The sequence below is a fragment of the Erpetoichthys calabaricus genome, chromosome 2, assembly GCF_900747795.2.
Source record: "Erpetoichthys calabaricus chromosome 2, fErpCal1.3, whole genome shotgun sequence".
Taxonomy (NCBI): domain Eukaryota; kingdom Metazoa; phylum Chordata; class Cladistia; order Polypteriformes; family Polypteridae; genus Erpetoichthys; species Erpetoichthys calabaricus.
In genome coordinates, this window is record NC_041395.2 from 84,414,191 (window position 1) to 84,431,378 (window position 17,188).

Sequence of the window (17,188 nt, forward strand, 5' to 3'; positions counted from 1 at the left end):
TGAATTTTGAAGACTAGTAGCCTGCACGGTTAGACATACACTGTAAAGTGTAAACCAACCCCAGCAGTCCATTGCAGGGGACACCCACACACCAGTCATGGTCATAAGAGTTCAAAGCAATCTTGGGTGATAGGCAGGAAATATCTGCACAATGCTCACGTACACTCACACTCCAACACTCTAAAAACAAAAATAATCCTTACATCTTTTTACTAAATACAGGCAATGATACCTGTATAAGAGATTGGTGCTCTTGTAATCTTTATTTGGTACTAATGTTTTTGAACCCTTACTAGGTAACCCACTCTCAACGTGTTGGGTGGGGAGGGCTGGTGATACAGAACGAGCTTCAAGCTATTAATCCCTTAATGTTTTTGTAAGAAACATTAATATTATTTCAATGTTACTTTCTTTGAATTATTTGTATGTAACTTTTGTAATGAAAAAGATGAGAATAGTGAAAACAATGACCCAAATGGCACCACAATGATGCAACAAAAGAAGTGATAAGACAATGAACAATAGAAACCAGAAATGACTGAAAATAGACAAAAAATTATATTGTTACTGCAAATCTATAATTCATAAAAACATAACAGAATCACTGTGGTTCAGTCTGCAGCAGGGCTCTGACAGAGAGGATAAATCATTGAATGAGGCACCAGTGCTACTGCATGCATGAGACATGAGATGATGAATGTGCACCCCCTTTGTAAATAATATAATCAAGAATTGGTCTTTTTTGTTTTGTGGTTTTAGTACCTAGAACAAGGTACCATTATTGATACAGTATCTACAGTACTTGAGAATGAAAGAAGTAATAATAATTAGATCTTACCTTTCAGTTTTGACTTCATTAATAAATTCAGCCATTGCCACACATGTCCTTGTTGCTCCTACCTAAACCTCCAAAATCTTTCTTACTATGAACATTCTTTACCACCTGTATGCCTAAACAACCACGCTTACTTAATTCAATGACAAACTATGAAACACCATTAGCACATAACATGTTCCAAAGTTTCTGGGATCTTGAAAAAGCTACGCATGTATAACCCAGTATAGCCAAACTTTATCCATGCCAACCACGTTTCCTTTTTTTGCTTCTAACCATCAAGTGGCTCAACTGCATGGACTTAAACCATATCAACCTCTGAAAATCATACTCTTGTGTGAAAGCTCTGTCATGTTCTAGTCCCTGCAGTCATTTTGTTTTATATATTGTTTTAAGTTAGATTTACCTTATTCCTTGTTTCACTTGGTCAGTTTAAACTTCAGCTGAACGAGGCAGATTCTTCAGTCATTGGCTACTCAAGGGGTGCCATTAGCTTCGACACAGTCATCCTGGGGTGCGTTTCCTGAAAGGTGCGAAACACTAGGTACTTCGATATCTCGTACTTAAGATCGTTCATTAACTAGCAAGTGTTTCCCGAATCTCTTCGTAAATAAAGTTGTCCTTAATTTTGTTTGTAAAGAAAACAGTGAGCCGACCCATTTGTAATTTTTAACGTTGTTCTTTATTTGGACTTTTGCCTGTGACTCCGCGTCAGAGAGACAGAAATCGCTCTAAGAAAATCACAACAAAACACACTGACAACATAGTAATACTAATAATAATAAAATTATAGGTCGATGTTGCAATATAAATATAAAATTAGAATGTAGATTATAAAGTAGCACAAAAGGGGCTCTGGGTAGCTTTGATGATTTAACTAATCAAAACTCACTATATAATCAGTCATTTGCTTTAGGGTGGAAAGGTAAATCACCTGTTAGTACTTGCAATGACAACAGCAGCTGTCCAGAGAAGTGTGCAAGTCATCCGGAGACGCCATTTGAAACAGCACTGTATAAGAAGCTAAATGGCAGGACTGTGTGCACCCCTCCGTGCAGAAACGAAACCCTTAATTCCGGGCATCCAACTCCAATCCTGGAGGGCCACAGTAGCTGCTGGTTTTCCTTTCTGCCACTTTCTTCATCAGGGACCAATTTCTGCTATTAATTGACTTCTGTTCCTTTCATTTTAATTGCTGTGGTTTTAAAGACTCTGCCCTCTGAGTTTATTTTTTTTCCCTAGTTGACAGACAAACAAAAATGAGATGTGAAGTGATAACAGATAACCAGTTAACTCCAACCTATTTCTCTCCAACCAGTTTTTTAATTAGAAGACAATTCTTGCTGTTAATTAAACCCGTTATTTACCTTCATGGCTTGCAGGTGCTCTCATTCTGCCACAGCAGATATTTCCACAAAAGTTGATTTTTGCTTTTTTTTTTCTAAGAGAACCATCAAAATGTTTCATGGACCTGAGGAGATCAGCATTACTGAGATCTTCACCTTTCTTTATTTTCAGATATTGCATGATGGACACAGGCTCACTGTTGGCTCACTTTCTGTCACATTATTGTTTGACTGCTAATTAAGGAAAAAAGAAACAATTAAATCTGCCTTTAAATAGCAAGTAAAATAAAAACAAGGCAAAGAAGTTAATTAGCAACAGAAACTGGCCACTGATTAAGAAAAGGGTTAGAATGAAAGCCTGCAGCCAGTGCGGCCCTCCAGGATCGGAGCGGGACATTCCTTAGATCATCTCAGTAATCAATAATTTAGATAGTGTGCAAGGGTGAAACAATAAACCTCCTTGGTCTGGTGCAGGACGAACTGGAAAGGGAAACATGCTGTATGCTGACAGCACTCTGTTTCTATTTGCAAGCCACCAGTAGTACTAGGGTGATGTAATGTGTTAGCCGTTATGAATGTAGTGAGAAGTCAAGCAAAATGACACCTTTTATTGGCTAACTATAAAGATTACAATATGCAAGCTTTCTAGGCAACTCCGGCCCCTTCTTCAGGCAAGATGTAAGCCACCCATGGATTCCTGCAGACCATTGGCGGTGCACATGGCCTCAACAAGGTTGAATCCAAATCTGAGCATCTGATTGCTGATATGTAGGTGACAAACCTCAGTTTGTAGATCAAGATCCTGCTACAGACTGAACAAGTCACTTCAACTGCATGTGCTACAACTGGAAAAGCAAAAGAAATACAACTTGTCGCCTTGTTAGCTGTAATAATAAACGCTAAAACTGGTGGCAGTTTTAAGTTTAAGCCGTACTTTATGTAGCGTTTAGAGGTAGCGTTTATGCTCTTTTCTTTATGTCACAATTCACAGTAGCTTTATTTATTTGCGTATTTGTTTATTTGTTAAATCAATTAATTTTGTTCGAAATGGTCCTCCATAGACATATATCAAAGTATATCTTTTAAAACATTGTATCTGTCTTTTAACCGTGCTAATAAGCTACTTAGCAGCAGTATGAAGCCACCCGAGCAAATACTCCGTGCAGCTTCACCCTCCTCGTCTTGATTGCACATTGCGCTCTCATTTTCTATGTTCGTGCATTTACATTACATTTTCATATTACGTTCTCATATTCTCTGCACAGTCTCATTAATCAGCCGGACAATGAAATTGTGTATTTTCGTGCAGATACACTCTGTTAGCCTTTTCAACTTGTTTTTAAGTCATTTTAAAAAAACATATATGGAGAGCAGTCCTCTTCTCGCCAGGGGCGCTGTGAGCTGCGCCGCCAGCTCTACGGACCGGAAGTGGTCCGCCATGCGCTGAGCGTCGAATAACACGAGACGCAGGCGCGCGCCAGCTACAGGGCATCATGGCGGCGGGGCCAATTTCTGAAAGGAATCAAGGTAATGACTTGCAAAAGAATGAATGAAACGTTAAGATTTCTACAAAGTAGTGAGGTTTGCTGACCTCGCGGGTGTTTGTTTAACCGAATACAAGCGTGAGATGTTCACTTTTTCTGTGTAAACTTTCTTTTTTTTTATTAGCCGTTGTACCGTTCGCTGCACGTATTCCTGCATGCAGAGAGGGGCTGTTAAATACATCAGAGCTGCAAAAAAGCGTATTATGTCGAATTTCTAAAAATGACTAAGTATTCTAAAATAAATGAAAACAAAGTATTAAGTTCACTCATGACTGAAAGCTAGAGGCGCGGTTTTCATCTTTGAGCTCCCCTCAGGCCGAACATTGTCAGACATTTCTGCAGTTAACTAAACTACCTGCTTCTCGATCAGAACATATATTTCAGAAATAATAATAAAAATGTCAAAATATTATCTATATTTTTTGTATTTCAAAGTCTTATCTGAATATGTTTATGGATGCTCATAATGTGCACATACTGCCTAATCGCGAGGTTTTCTTTTTATGTGTATTGCAAAAGTAACTTATGATGTTATGTAACCATAATTTATATTTATAGATGCCACAGTATATGTGGGTGGTCTTGATGAAAAGGTGTCCGAACCTTTACTTTGGGAGTTATTTCTTCAAGCTGGACCAGTTGTAAACACACACATGCCCAAAGACAGAGTGACGGGGCAACATCAAGGTAATATCTGACGGACTTTTATTTTCATTATGTTTGTTTTATTTTAATTTCTGTGCTAGACTTGAACTCGTTAAGTAGCATAGATAGTGAATAAGGAATATTACAAAGAAAGGAGTAGCAACATGTATTGAATGAAGGAACACCATTCATTCATTCTAGTTTCTGACAGTAGCTGATCATAAGAAGGCAAGGTTTTCTACAATAATGAACCATATTTAAAGAGAGAACAATAACCACATCCATTTATATAGCACAATTTTATACAAAAAGTATAGCTCCAAGTGATTTAAAAACTTAATAAAAAATTACAAAGAAAAAAATAATAAAAAAAATGGAAGAGGCCTTAATGGAATTAAGCATAAATTAAGATATTCTTTACTATAGGCAGATTTTAAGCCTTGAAAAGTTGTAATGGCTGAAGCCAGAGTACAATTTCATAACATATGCCAGGGATCTAATGTTGCGTTACATTTGAAGATGGAAGTCAGAACTTCCAAGTTTCTAGTTGGAGTTTTCAACTGTAATGCCCCTTAAGTTGGATTTCCAACTTGGGACTATCCTGTCAAGCCTGAGTTTGTCTGACTTTAGAGCATGACGTCAATTGAAAATGGCAACGCACACCAATAACTTTAGTGTAAGCTGTAGTATTACACTGTTTATTACCACTTCTGCCTATTTGTGTCTCATTAAATTAGTCGTACACACCATGCTGTAATATTTGGATGTACCAAATTCCGGCATAATGCATTGTTATCAACTGCTATCTAATCTGATGGAGCAAGCACAACAAAGGTTTTCCTGGACATGTTCATTTTTATTTTCTGAATGTTTTACTGAAATGCAGTAACACTAGTCAACTCGGGTGTGATGTCATTTGTGGCTCTGACATCTGGCTTCTGAGGTAAATGGGACATAGCATAACCATAGAGCCCAGGAATGTGCAGGTGAAAAAAATGAAGGTGACGGGATACTGTGGAAAATAAACCTAAAGTGATATCAAGGCTGAAAGACTCTAACCTTGTTCATTCTACAGAATATGAAAGTGGCAGAGTTGTTCATCATTGGTATGATGGACTAACACTGTACATTTAATACATCAGTTCTCATCGATAGTTGTAGCATCAATATCCTTCCCAACATCAAAGTTGGCTGCAGATTACTTAGGCTAGGTAATAGTTGTCTCAAGAAATCACATGTCATTAAGAAGATAACATTTATTTATATAGTGACTTCTAATACAAAGAATAACTCAAAGTGCTTTACAAATGGTAATAAGTGGAAAAAAAAGCAATAAGCAAATAAATTAATTGTTCTAAGGGTTACATGGTCAGTTGGGAGAGGAAACAAATTCTAGTGGGGGGAAAAGTTAGGGGCTTTGCGACCAAAATCATGCCTATCCCTCTGGGCATTCTATTATATATCTAAGATGCATATAAATAAATAATAATAAAACAATGAGTCAGACAGTGCAAATGTCACCAAAATCAGGACCTCACTGTGATTGTCCTCAAGGAATTTCATCCAGATTGATGGAAATTGAGAAGAGGAAAACAAAAGACAAGCCATATGAATAGGTATAAATTTTACAAAATCCATATTAAAGGAAGTGAGTTTTAATAAGTGATTTAAACAGTTTTACCATGCTGGCCTGTAGGTACATTATTCCATATATTTGAACCACAGAAATTATAAGCAGCCTCACCACTTTTTATTTTTTATTCACAAAATAGCAAGTAAAGCAGAATTGGAGAATCTAAGATGACAAATTTATTAATATGGCCTTTCCTCTATAAGGAGGTGGTTGGCTTCTCCAGACCCTTTCATGTCTGTCACATGTGCTCGGGGTGAACCAGCTCTCATCTGTGAAAAGCACAGGGCACCAGTGGTGGACCTACCAATTCTGGTATTCTATGGCAAATGCCAATCAAGCTCCACGGTGCCGGGCAGTGAGCACATGTTCCACTAGAGGACTTCGGGCCCTCAGGCCACCCTCATAAAGTCTGTTTCTGACCTGCTGGAGGTCATTTTGTAGGGTGCTTGCAGTGCTCATCCTATTTCTCCTTTCCCAAAGGAGCAGGTACTGGTCCTGCTGATGGGTGAAGGACCTTCTAAGGCTTTGTCCAGCTGTACTAGAGTAACTGCCTGTCTCCTGGAATCTCCTCCATGTCCTCGAGACTGTTCTGGGAGATGCAACAAACCTTCTGGCAATGGCACATATTGATGTGCCATCCTGAAGACGTTGGACTACCTGTGCAACCTCTGTAGGGTTCAGGTATCGCCTCATACTACCAGTAGTGACACTGACTGTAGCCAAATGCAAAACTAGTGAAAAAACAGTAAGAAAAGACGAGGAGGGAAAATGTCAGTGGCCTCCACCTGTTAAACCATTCCTGTTTTGGGGGTCATCTCATTGTTGCCCCTCTAGTGCACCTGCTGTTAATTTCATTAACACTAAAGCAGCTGAAACTGATTAATAACCCCCTCTGCTACTTAACTGAGCAGATCAATATCCCAGAAATTTCATTGACTTGATGCTATACTCTGATTAAAATGTGCTCCTTTAATATTTTTGAGCAGTATATTTAAGGAATATGTCTTTATTCACTTCATAGTGTAATGAAAGAACAGAAACAAGGGGAACTGTTTGCGACTTGCCTATTTTTCAGTTTTCACTAGATATTTTTGTAGATTATGATGTTCACTCATAATTATATTAGCAAATTTTTTATATGTAGTTATTGTATTTTTTTTTTCTTAGAGCCTTTTTATGACATTTGTACAGTTACCAACTCTAACTTTCTGCTTTTACCTGTGTAAATGCAATGACACACAATTGCGTTTACCAAATTATTTACAAAATGTTCAAGTTTTTTTAACTTTCAAGTTAGTGTTCAATAGATTAAATTGCCATTTCATAATGAAAGTGGTTTTCATAGTTAAGTTTTCAAATTTTTTAGGTTATGGATTTGTGGAGTTCCTGAGTGAAGAAGATGCTGATTATGCCATCAAAATCATGAATATGATCAAGCTTTATGGAAAACCAATACGTGTCAATAAGGCGTCTGCACACAACAAAAATCTGGATGTGGGTGCCAATATCTTTATTGGTAATTTGGACCCTGAAATCGATGAAAAGCTGCTTTATGACACATTCAGTGCTTTTGGGGTTATCTTACAAACTCCAAAGATTATGAGGGACCCTGACACAGGCAATTCCAAAGGTTATGCTTTTATCAATTTTGCCAGTTTTGATGCTTCTGATGCCGCCATTGAGGCAATGAATGGGCAGTACCTGTGTAACAGGCCTATTACAGTATCCTACGCTTTTAAAAAGGACTCGAAGGGTGAGCGCCATGGCTCTGCAGCTGAGAGGCTCCTAGCTGCTCAGAACCCTCTATCCCAGGCAGATCGACCTCATCAGCTGTTTGCCGATGCTCCTCCACCACCTTCAGCACCTATGGCCGTTGTGACATCATTGGGACCTGGGGTGCCCCCACCAGGTAGGTACTTAAAGTGTTTATGTAGTGTGTTCATAATTCACAAGCACTGCATGCATATAAAGGCTTATTTTTGTAGATTTGATATTGTTTGTTATTCTGTAAATATTCTGTCTATATCATGTTGCCAGTTCTTTGAACAGGCAAACAGTAGTAATCTGTGATATTTCAAATATTTACCCTTTTTCAAAGCCATACCTTACTAGTGTAATAGGGCATTTGAATAATGCATACTGTTATTTGTAAACATTTTGGGTTAACTGTAGTATGCATTTAGCATGTGATGAATCCCACGTTAGTAGTTCTTTGCTTTAAATCTAAATTCTTTCTTGGTCTGATCACTCAAACTTAGTCTCATAACTTTAACTATCGTAAAATTTGGGCAACAGTGGAAGTAAAAGATAAAGAGTTCACTGAAATGTGGTGCTGGGCTGAGACAAAAGTGGGTTGCATTGATTACAGAACATTATACTCTGTTTTTACTCCATGGCCAATGAATGTTTTCACTTTCATGACTCTTAAATTCGACCAGCTCAAATTGGCCTAAGGGCTCATTTATACTTCATGCTGAGAACGCGTACGCGCCCGCATCATGGCTGCCACACGCTCTGAGTGTTCATTTGATGCGTCCTCTGAACAGGTCCTCAGAAATTAACGCGACGCGTGCGTGAGTTGCAGTACCAGCAAAAAGTCGGGGGGCGCAGTGTGCTTAAAGTTGGAATGTGAAGTCAGAGTCTCTGTTTACTATCTACATGTGACAGAAAGCCGCTTTGCGGAACCTACGAGATCGGTGTGCGCGCTTTGATATTTGATAAATGGTTCGATGTGGTGAAACAAAATGCCGACATACAGATGTATTCATGGTGCTTTTATATTCAAGCGTCGCATATTCCTGATTGTAATGACACGATACGTTTTAATATTCTCACATACTGTCTTCTGTGCCATCTTTTTTTTCTAGGGCTTCCTCTGCTCCTGACAGCAGCGAATCGCCAGCAATATATCGCCACACTGAGCACATTAAATTTATGATATTTCAACTCTCTGCACATTTAGAATCCTTAGATTTATACTTGATATCACTTTCATGATGAAAAGCATTAAAGTATGTATATTACATTTTACAGAGAAATCGGTTATTTCATTTAAATAATGAATACTGTTAATAATTGCACACATGGGGTGACACAATGGCGAAGCGTTAGTGCTGCTGTCTTGCAGGGAGTCCCGTCGCTGATATTCCCTGCCTGGAGTTTACACATTTTTCTGCTGGGTTTCCTCAGTGTTCTCCAGTTTCCTTCCAAAGATATGCAGATTTGGGGATTTGGTGCCGCTAAAATGACGCTAGTGTATGTGTGTGCTTGTATTCACCTTGCGATGAGCCGAGGCATCATCCAGGGATTTTCTCACTCGTGCCCAATGCTTGCTGGAATGGACACATCTCTGGATTTAATCAATAAACATCCTTTTCAGAGATATTGGGTGTCATCGGAATTTAATGGGTGTTCTAGGCAATTCACAACACAGAGAAGCCGAACATGTTCTCACCGTGATATCTCGCACTGCCACCTGGCGGATTCCTCCAGATTTACGTAAAGTACGCGCGCAAGTATAAACACTTCAACACTTGCGTAGCAGGAGCGTCTGCTGCAGCATGCGTCGCGGCACAGTTAAACAGTTGATCAAACACTTAAGTTTGATCAGCAGGTCATGTGTGTAGAGTCAAAACATTAATGCAAAAAATGTGTTGAATGGTTGCTTCCCTTGTAAGAGTGATCTGTTTCCAAAGTCAGCTGTCTGGAATTTGGTTTGGATATGAAAAATCAGATATTGAACAAACTAATGTAAACTACAAAGTTTGCAAAAGAACTATTACAGCTAAATTGGATGTGCTGTCACTTTTATTTCAGCACTTAAAACAGAAACATTAGAACAGTACCAGTGCAAGAAAGCACGGGACAGATGTAAATCCTCCACTGGGCAAAGGTGAAGTCCCCAACTGACAACTTCACCCAGGTTCAGCATGGTCTGCACAAGGCACAATCCTTACTTATATATTCTGTTAGACAGTATGATTATGTTAAGAGGGGAAAGAATGGGGAAAGAATAAGCCACAGCTGTCCATGTTATCTTCTTACCCTTCAATGATGGCTAGGCTATGGTGGGGGAGAAGAACTGGCAGACTGTCTGAATCGAATGGATCAGGTTGCAGTTGAAGGAAGTGAGTCCTGTGTAGACGGGTCACTCCAGAGACCTATAGTCTTAGCCAGACTGTGGCTTACGAAACCTAGGCAGTTGTCTAGCATCCCGGGTGAGGGCTACACTAGCTGCATTCAAAGTTTCAGCAGTTGTGCACCACATGTGAGCAGAATGATAAAAGTTGTTATGTTTAGGTGGGAGGTGTTTGATTAGTTCACGCTTATAGAGTGAGCTTTTGTGGGTAGCTAATCTGTTCATTATGGGTTGGCAGGTGAACTGCAGCTTTCAACTCTTAACACCTGATTAACACTTGGTGGCACATGCTTACCTATCCCAGAGAAGACAGTGAAATAAAATATAAAGCACACACACTTAGGGAGCTGGGACTGGATTAATAATATGTATCTGCAGTTGCTATCTATTAAATTATTTTGTTAGGTAATTCACATGAGGGATTTGTCTGCACCCCTGAATACTTCACAAGAAAAGCAGAGTCTCACTTTGCACAAAAGAGAACTGATCTGAAAATTATTTTACTAAAATAATCAATTGGAAAATTCCATGAGGGAGGATTTGTCACATGTGAGAAACAAAACGGGGCCAAGACTGCTTACACTTGTTTCTCATTAAAAAATTTTAATAAATAATAAAAAAAAATGTTACTGTACTGTCATAAATGTAAAGTCTGTTGCATTTTCCTTAGTAGCTGGCTTTTTGCGTTCACTGTTTGACGAGTCTTAATGTCATTGTTTGCTTCAAGAGAAAGGCATTTATGAAGTCACATACAACATTTTTAGAGCAGCACCAGCACCCACACAAGCTACCTTGGCAAAAAAAATGTAAATAGGCTCAATTATTTTATAGTGGAAGGTTTTAGTATTGGTCAATGAATTTGTCAAAATATTAGCTTAGTTTTCACATACCAAATTCAGTGTAGCTGCAGTAACTTAGGAAGCACAAGTCAGCATTAGAAATAATCAAGATTAAAGGGCAGGAATGGCATTTTCGTATATGTGCCCCTTTTGAGCCTTGCATTTGAAGGTGAGACCTGCCACTCGCCCAGCTTTTCAAAGTTCATTTGTGGGGGGTGAGGGTGTTCAACCCAATGTAATAATAAATGGGATGGGTGTTAGCTGGGGGGATTTCAGCATTGCAACTATTAAGAATGATAGGATCATCACGGATCACCTTATTTATCTTGCCATATGCACATACTACATTTTTTTCACTAGTATTTCCTTCTCTGTAACCAAACAATAAATACCACTTCAAATTAATGCTTAAGAATATAAACTTGGTGAATACCAAGTTTATTCAGTATATTTTCATTTACATCAGGTTTTTCCAGAAAATCACTTTGTGAGGTTTGTGACCTTTGCTGTTGAAAGATTTATACTTGCGTTATTATATGGAGAAAATATTAACTGTATAATAATGCTTATTAAAGGGTAATATTTACTAAATGGTAATATTTCAGTAAAATTAATTCAAAATTCAAATATCACTAACTAAAGGTGCTTTAATGGTCTAAATTTGTATTTTTTTTTTTTTTTTTAAATTAACATTTGTTCCAATTTCTGTAAAATCAGTCTTGTGTTACATAGGCTTTCACTTCCCATCATCTTTTATTTAAGGAAAATTCATGTAAGAAAGTAGTGAAGCTGTGTTTTTTTTTTTTTTTTTTTTTAAACCAAAACAAAGTCAAAGCAGTTATTCTATGAAAAGCTGTGATTGCAGTATGTACTCTATAGGGGACATCAAGCTTTTCACAAATAAGGAAAACTAAGATGTGTGTTGTGTTTTCAGTTTATGTTCCCATTTTTATGTGTAATGGAAACTGTAAACATTACCATCCATACATCCATCCATCCATTATCTAATCTGCTATATCCCAACACAGGGCGCAAAGCAGGAACAAATCCCGGGCAGGGTGCCAGCCTACCGCAGGGCACACACTAGGAACACTATGATCGCTAATGCACCTAACCTTTGTCTTTGGACTGCGGGAGGAAACCCGTGCAGACATGGGGAGAACATGCAAACTCCTTGCAGGGAGGACCCAGGAAGCAAACCCAGGTCTCCTACCTGCGGGGCAGCAGCGATACCACTGCGCCACCGTGCCGCCCTGTGAACGTTACACACAGACTTACTATTTTTCAGTGATTTCTTCTTTTAATACAGGTTTTTGTCTTCACTAGTTGCTCAGACCACCCATATACTTTACAATAAAAGTTGTTTCAGATGTCAAATGAACAGTGTTGCAGATTTGCTGCTTACCCAACTTCCTGATTTATATATAATCTCTGTTTATACAGGTAGAGTGTCCTTAATCCAAAATACTCCAAAATCTGAAACTTTTTGAGCTGAGACAAGACGCCATCAATTTTTATTTTATTTTTTTAATCTGCTGAGCAGATGTGAATAACTTTAGTGCAGATTTTAAACAGATTGATTTATTCATTCATGAGCCAGGAGAATGGGCTGTCCTCCAGGAAACTGCAAGAAGCTAGGAAACACAATCGATGACCTGGGTTGGGGTCCCCCATGAAGCAGCCAGTCCCACTAAGCACTATTACTTGATGAACAATTGGGGGGGGGGTGTTTAGGAGTTAACTGAGTTGCAGTTTCAGTATGCTGCTCAGGGATTTTGGGAGTGAAGCGCTAACACCTGCACTATACATTAATATAATGCCATTGCTTACAGTTAACAAAAGCGGCTTTATCCTTGCTAGGTGCCCTTATTGTAATATGATTGAACTAGAGTGGTCTGATTACATTAGGAAAACCAGACACTGCTGCGAGTTGCCTTTTTTTATGTTGGCAGAAACATGTTATGGTTTATACATGTTCAACAACACCATATGAAAACTGGATGTCGGTTGATTAACGGCTTCTAGCACAGCAAGCAAAGTGATGGAGTGACGATTGACTTAAATATTCCTGACCTGTCGACTAGTTCACTAAGAAGTGACAACAGGTAACAACTATATAAAATGAAACGAAAAAGGTCTCAAGTGCAAATAGGCAGAAATTGTCCATTGTAAAGGGGAACTAAAATATGGTCTGTACTTCATATTCATCACTTTTGATGAGTGTTATTTTTGTCATGGCTCAGTGATATATGAGTGAGTCATCATTTAGCTGGTTTGGCTGCATTTCCCTACCTGATCAAGGGTATCACCAAGGTATCTCATTATGTTTATGCAAAAATTCCAAACTCTTAAAATATCCGAAATCTGAAATACTTCTATTCCAAATCATTTCGATTAGGGATATTCAGTCTGTATAGAAACAATACACCATTTTCATAACAAATCAAACTAAGTTTGCGGTGCTGGGCATATAGCATATGGATATCTTTTTATATGTCTAAATTTTCATTTATAGAATTATTGTAAATTCCTATATTTGTATCTTATTTTCATATTTCCTACTATAGGAGGTAGCACTGTTTATATTTAATCTCTTATCATAATATGAAGTAAAAAAAGCCAAAAAAATATACTTTATATAGTTTTCCATCTTTTTTTTCTTTTATACTATAACGTCTGAATGAAATGTCTCTGTATATTATGTTTTCTAAGCTTGTCTTTTTTTTATTATTATTATTATTTCTGTAAACCATTTCAGGAATTCCCCCACCAGGCACGTTTCCTCCTCCAGTGCCTCCTCCTGGCTCTTTACCTCCAGGGCTGCCTCCAGGGATACCACCTCCTCCAGTGCCACCAACATCTGCCGCTCCTGTACCACCTGCAGGAGCCACTCCAGGGTCAGGCCCTCCACCTGGACCACCACCATTTCCACCTGGAGCAATACCTCCTCCGGGTTAGTTTGCTTCTAGCCTGTTAAAATGCAAAATGTTTTTTTTTTTTTTTTTTTTTTTTAATTTGAGTAGATGTTCTTTATTTTGTTCCTTAATACAAAATGCTTTTGAGTTAATTTTTTGCATGAGTTTGGAAGAGTGGGCAAAAATCACACGTTTGCAAAGGGACCTGTACTTTCAAAGAATATGAGAAGTCAGGATAGCTGATTGGAAGATTTTGAAAAATTCTCTGTTTATTCCTAGGAATGCCTCAGATGCCCATTCCACCTCCTGCTCCTCCTGGTTTAGTTCCACCTCCTCCTGGTCCTCCAGGCGCTGCCGTTCAAGTACCTCCTCGTCCTCCTCCTCCACCAGGCATGCCTCCCCCACCCCCTATGGGCATGCCTCCACGTGCACCATTTGGTCCTCCTATGGGTAAGTTGGCATTGTACTTATGCCAGAGCAAAAATAGAACAGTTGGAGCTGGCGGAAAGAAAAAATTTTAATCTGTATTTGGTGGAAAATCACTTGTATGTGTGTGCTGTGCTTCCCCTGACATATCAGGTAGATTTGAAGCTGTTCTCTCTTAATCATAGACCTTTCCTAAAAACCTGTTACAGCTGTCAGTCTTTATTTTACATTGACTCTTTCAGAAAACACACCAAATAATGTATACTAATTATATCTGAATGTGAAGCATTCTGCAGGTTTTTCTGGTCATTATTATTTCAGCTAATCACTTGAGTTATGCCTGTATCACATTACACAACTTTGCCATACTTTTTGTTTTTCTGTAGCCTTCATTTACATATTCTCAGCATGTCAGATGATAAAATGAAGTTGGGGTGATTTTCTCTTTAGTCACAAGGGCTGGATATATGCACATGAGAAGTGACAACCAATGAATGCCCATCTGGAAGTATAATGCATAGAATACAGAGATGAGGAATAAGGAACACAAGTGTTTTGAACCTCACAAATAAAAGAGAAGCTTGTCTGTCTGATGTTCCGTGGTTTACGTACTAAAACAGAACTGAAAAAAGAAAAAAAGGTCAGAAGCTGTGGCTGAATGAGCCACAGGTGTTAACCCTTCGTGCCAGCTTTGTGAGGCAACACTGGAGCTGTGGATGTCACAAACAGAAGAGACGTCTATATGATGTCTCGTGTTTTACATACCATAACAGGATAAAAAGCTGAGATTGCTGCTGAACTCACCATAGCCTTTAATTGCATGGTGCCAGCTCCTTCAGACAGCAAGTTATTGGCTGTCTGAAAAGGGGCAAGCTTGCAGCTGTGCTGGAAGAACAGCCTTTGATTTGATTGGTAAATGTGACATGAACTGTCATTACCAGTCGTGTAAATATGTGATGTGCAGCAATGAAATCCGTGACTTTGTTGGCCAATCTGACATACCCCACAGCAAACGTCGCATAATGTGACATTGACTTTAGACTTACTTCCCCAGTGTGCATCTCTGGAAGCCTAATGTCACAGGAATTCATTTGTATTTCTGTCAGTATTTAACCTTTTCTGTTTAATTTGGAGAAAAGGATGCCTGTAAGTTTATTGGATAAAAATAGATGAGGCTACCTTTTTGAAAATCTTGAGCCCTTTGACAGGAATGTAGGAGTGAATGCATCTCCATACTTGTTGTTTTAACTTCTTTCTATCATGTAGTCCTGAAGACATTTTAGGAAATCATTGAGCATTTCTTAACATAACAGAATTCAACTAGTTTACTTTTATTTTTAGGATCTGAATAAAATATTTGAATATGAATGGGGCAATTACAGAAATCACAGTGCTAAAAACAGAGATGGTCACTAGCTAATCAAATACCCATGTATTTAAAGTTAAAATCTGAAACACTGGAAACAATCTTTTTTTCTCTGCACACAAACATTTATTTACAGATGCTTTCCTCCATTAGCTGACATTTTTAAAAGGGAGTACTAAAAACATCAGTCTTGGACAGTTTTGTTCTGAAAATCATGTGAAATTGGTGGTTTTCTCACTACTCAAAGCGCTCTCCATACAGGGAGGACCTGGGAAGTGAACCCACAATCTCCATACTGCAAAGCAGCAGCACTGCCACTGTGCCACCTGTGAGGATTAAACAAACTCTTATTAGTTATTTTTTTCAGTTATAGTTGATGATAATCTCTGTAAAGAAGTGCTCTGTCAATCGCCTGTTGTCTCTGTACTGTGTATATTGCAAATTCTTATTTTTACGTAATAGTTAGCATTCGTGATATCAAAGTTAAAGTTTGTAGTGGGGAATGATCAGTAGATATCCTCATACTGTATCTGAATTGACCAACTGAAATACTTTTTGATATTTTAGTTACATTTTTATGGAAATTATTTTGTAAACCAAATAATCTAGCTCCCAGTTTTTATGAATTTTTTGTATATCTTCTGCATGAAGCTTATTTTTGACAATGATTCACAGTGAACATTAACTTGTTATCCATTAGTCACTTTTTCCCTTTAATGAAGAATGTTATTTAGCAATGTGCATTTTTTACATGTGCTTTAAAAAGTATATGTTTAACTGCTTTTTTTTTTTTCCCCTCTCTCTTTCTCACAGGTCCTCCAGGACCATTACCACCTCCTGGCATGAGGGGCCCACCACCACCTATGCCACCACCTGGGTTTGCCGGAGGTCCCCCTCGACCTCCACCCTTTGGTTTTCAGAGGGCTCCTCCAATGCCACCAAGACCAAACAGTCGACCACCTGCCCCCCCTCCTCCTCCACCTCCTCCTCCAAGAGTACCTATGCGGGGTCCGCCTCCACCTCCACAGTAAAATGTCTAAGCTACATTCTTGGACTATCCATGTGTAGAATTCTGAGAACATTTACCTCTTATTTTGTAATTTTTACTTTTTATTTGTGGAACTGTGACTCGGCAATATTGTGTATTTGTATTTTTAAATACAAAAGCAGCATTTCTTGTACAGAAAAAGGACTTAATTGAATAAATTTTTACTTAAATGTGTGTTAATTATCATTGTGATGTTTTTACTCTTTGATGATTTCCAATGCAGTGCCTGATAACATCTGTGCTTGCATGCCTCTTAGACCTCCATGTATTATCATAGCTGGTGCTAAGCCAAATTCCCTATTTATCTACACAACTTGTTGAAAAGCTCCATGCTGCATTCATTCTTTATTTTTTGCTGGTAATATTTATAACCTCAAAGGTATACCAATATAGGGTTTAAATTTATATATTAAATGTTTGTTTTAGAAAAGCCTCATTTAAGTTGTAATGCAT

The 17,188-nt window shown here is 38.3% G+C and overlaps 1 protein-coding gene across 1 annotated transcript; it reads left to right on the top strand.

The window, feature by feature from the left end:
- The first annotated feature begins 3,597 nt into the window (after window positions 1-3,597).
- On the top strand, window positions 3,598-16,909 carry sf3b4 (splicing factor 3b, subunit 4). The gene is made up of 6 exons (XM_028794011.2): window positions 3,598-3,708; window positions 4,284-4,412; window positions 7,370-7,912; window positions 13,739-13,933; window positions 14,175-14,345; window positions 16,501-16,909. The coding sequence occupies exons 1-6, from the start codon at window positions 3,675-3,677 to the stop codon at window positions 16,716-16,718; spliced, it is 1,290 nt and encodes a 429-aa protein (XP_028649844.1). The 5' UTR covers window positions 3,598-3,674; the 3' UTR covers window positions 16,719-16,909.
- Window positions 16,910-17,188: the final 279 nt, after the last annotated feature.

Excerpts from the sequence above, each read along its gene's own strand:
- sf3b4 (XM_028794011.2), top strand. The coding sequence starts at position 3,675 with ATGGCGGCGGGGCCAATTTCTGAAAGGAATCAAG. Across the intron at positions 3,709-4,283 it reads AATTTCTGAAAGGAATCAAG|ATGCCACAGTATATGTGGGT; the intron begins GTAATGACTTGC and ends TTATATTTATAG. Across the intron at positions 14,346-16,500 it reads ACCATTTGGTCCTCCTATGG|GTCCTCCAGGACCATTACCA; the intron begins GTAAGTTGGCAT and ends TCTTTCTCACAG.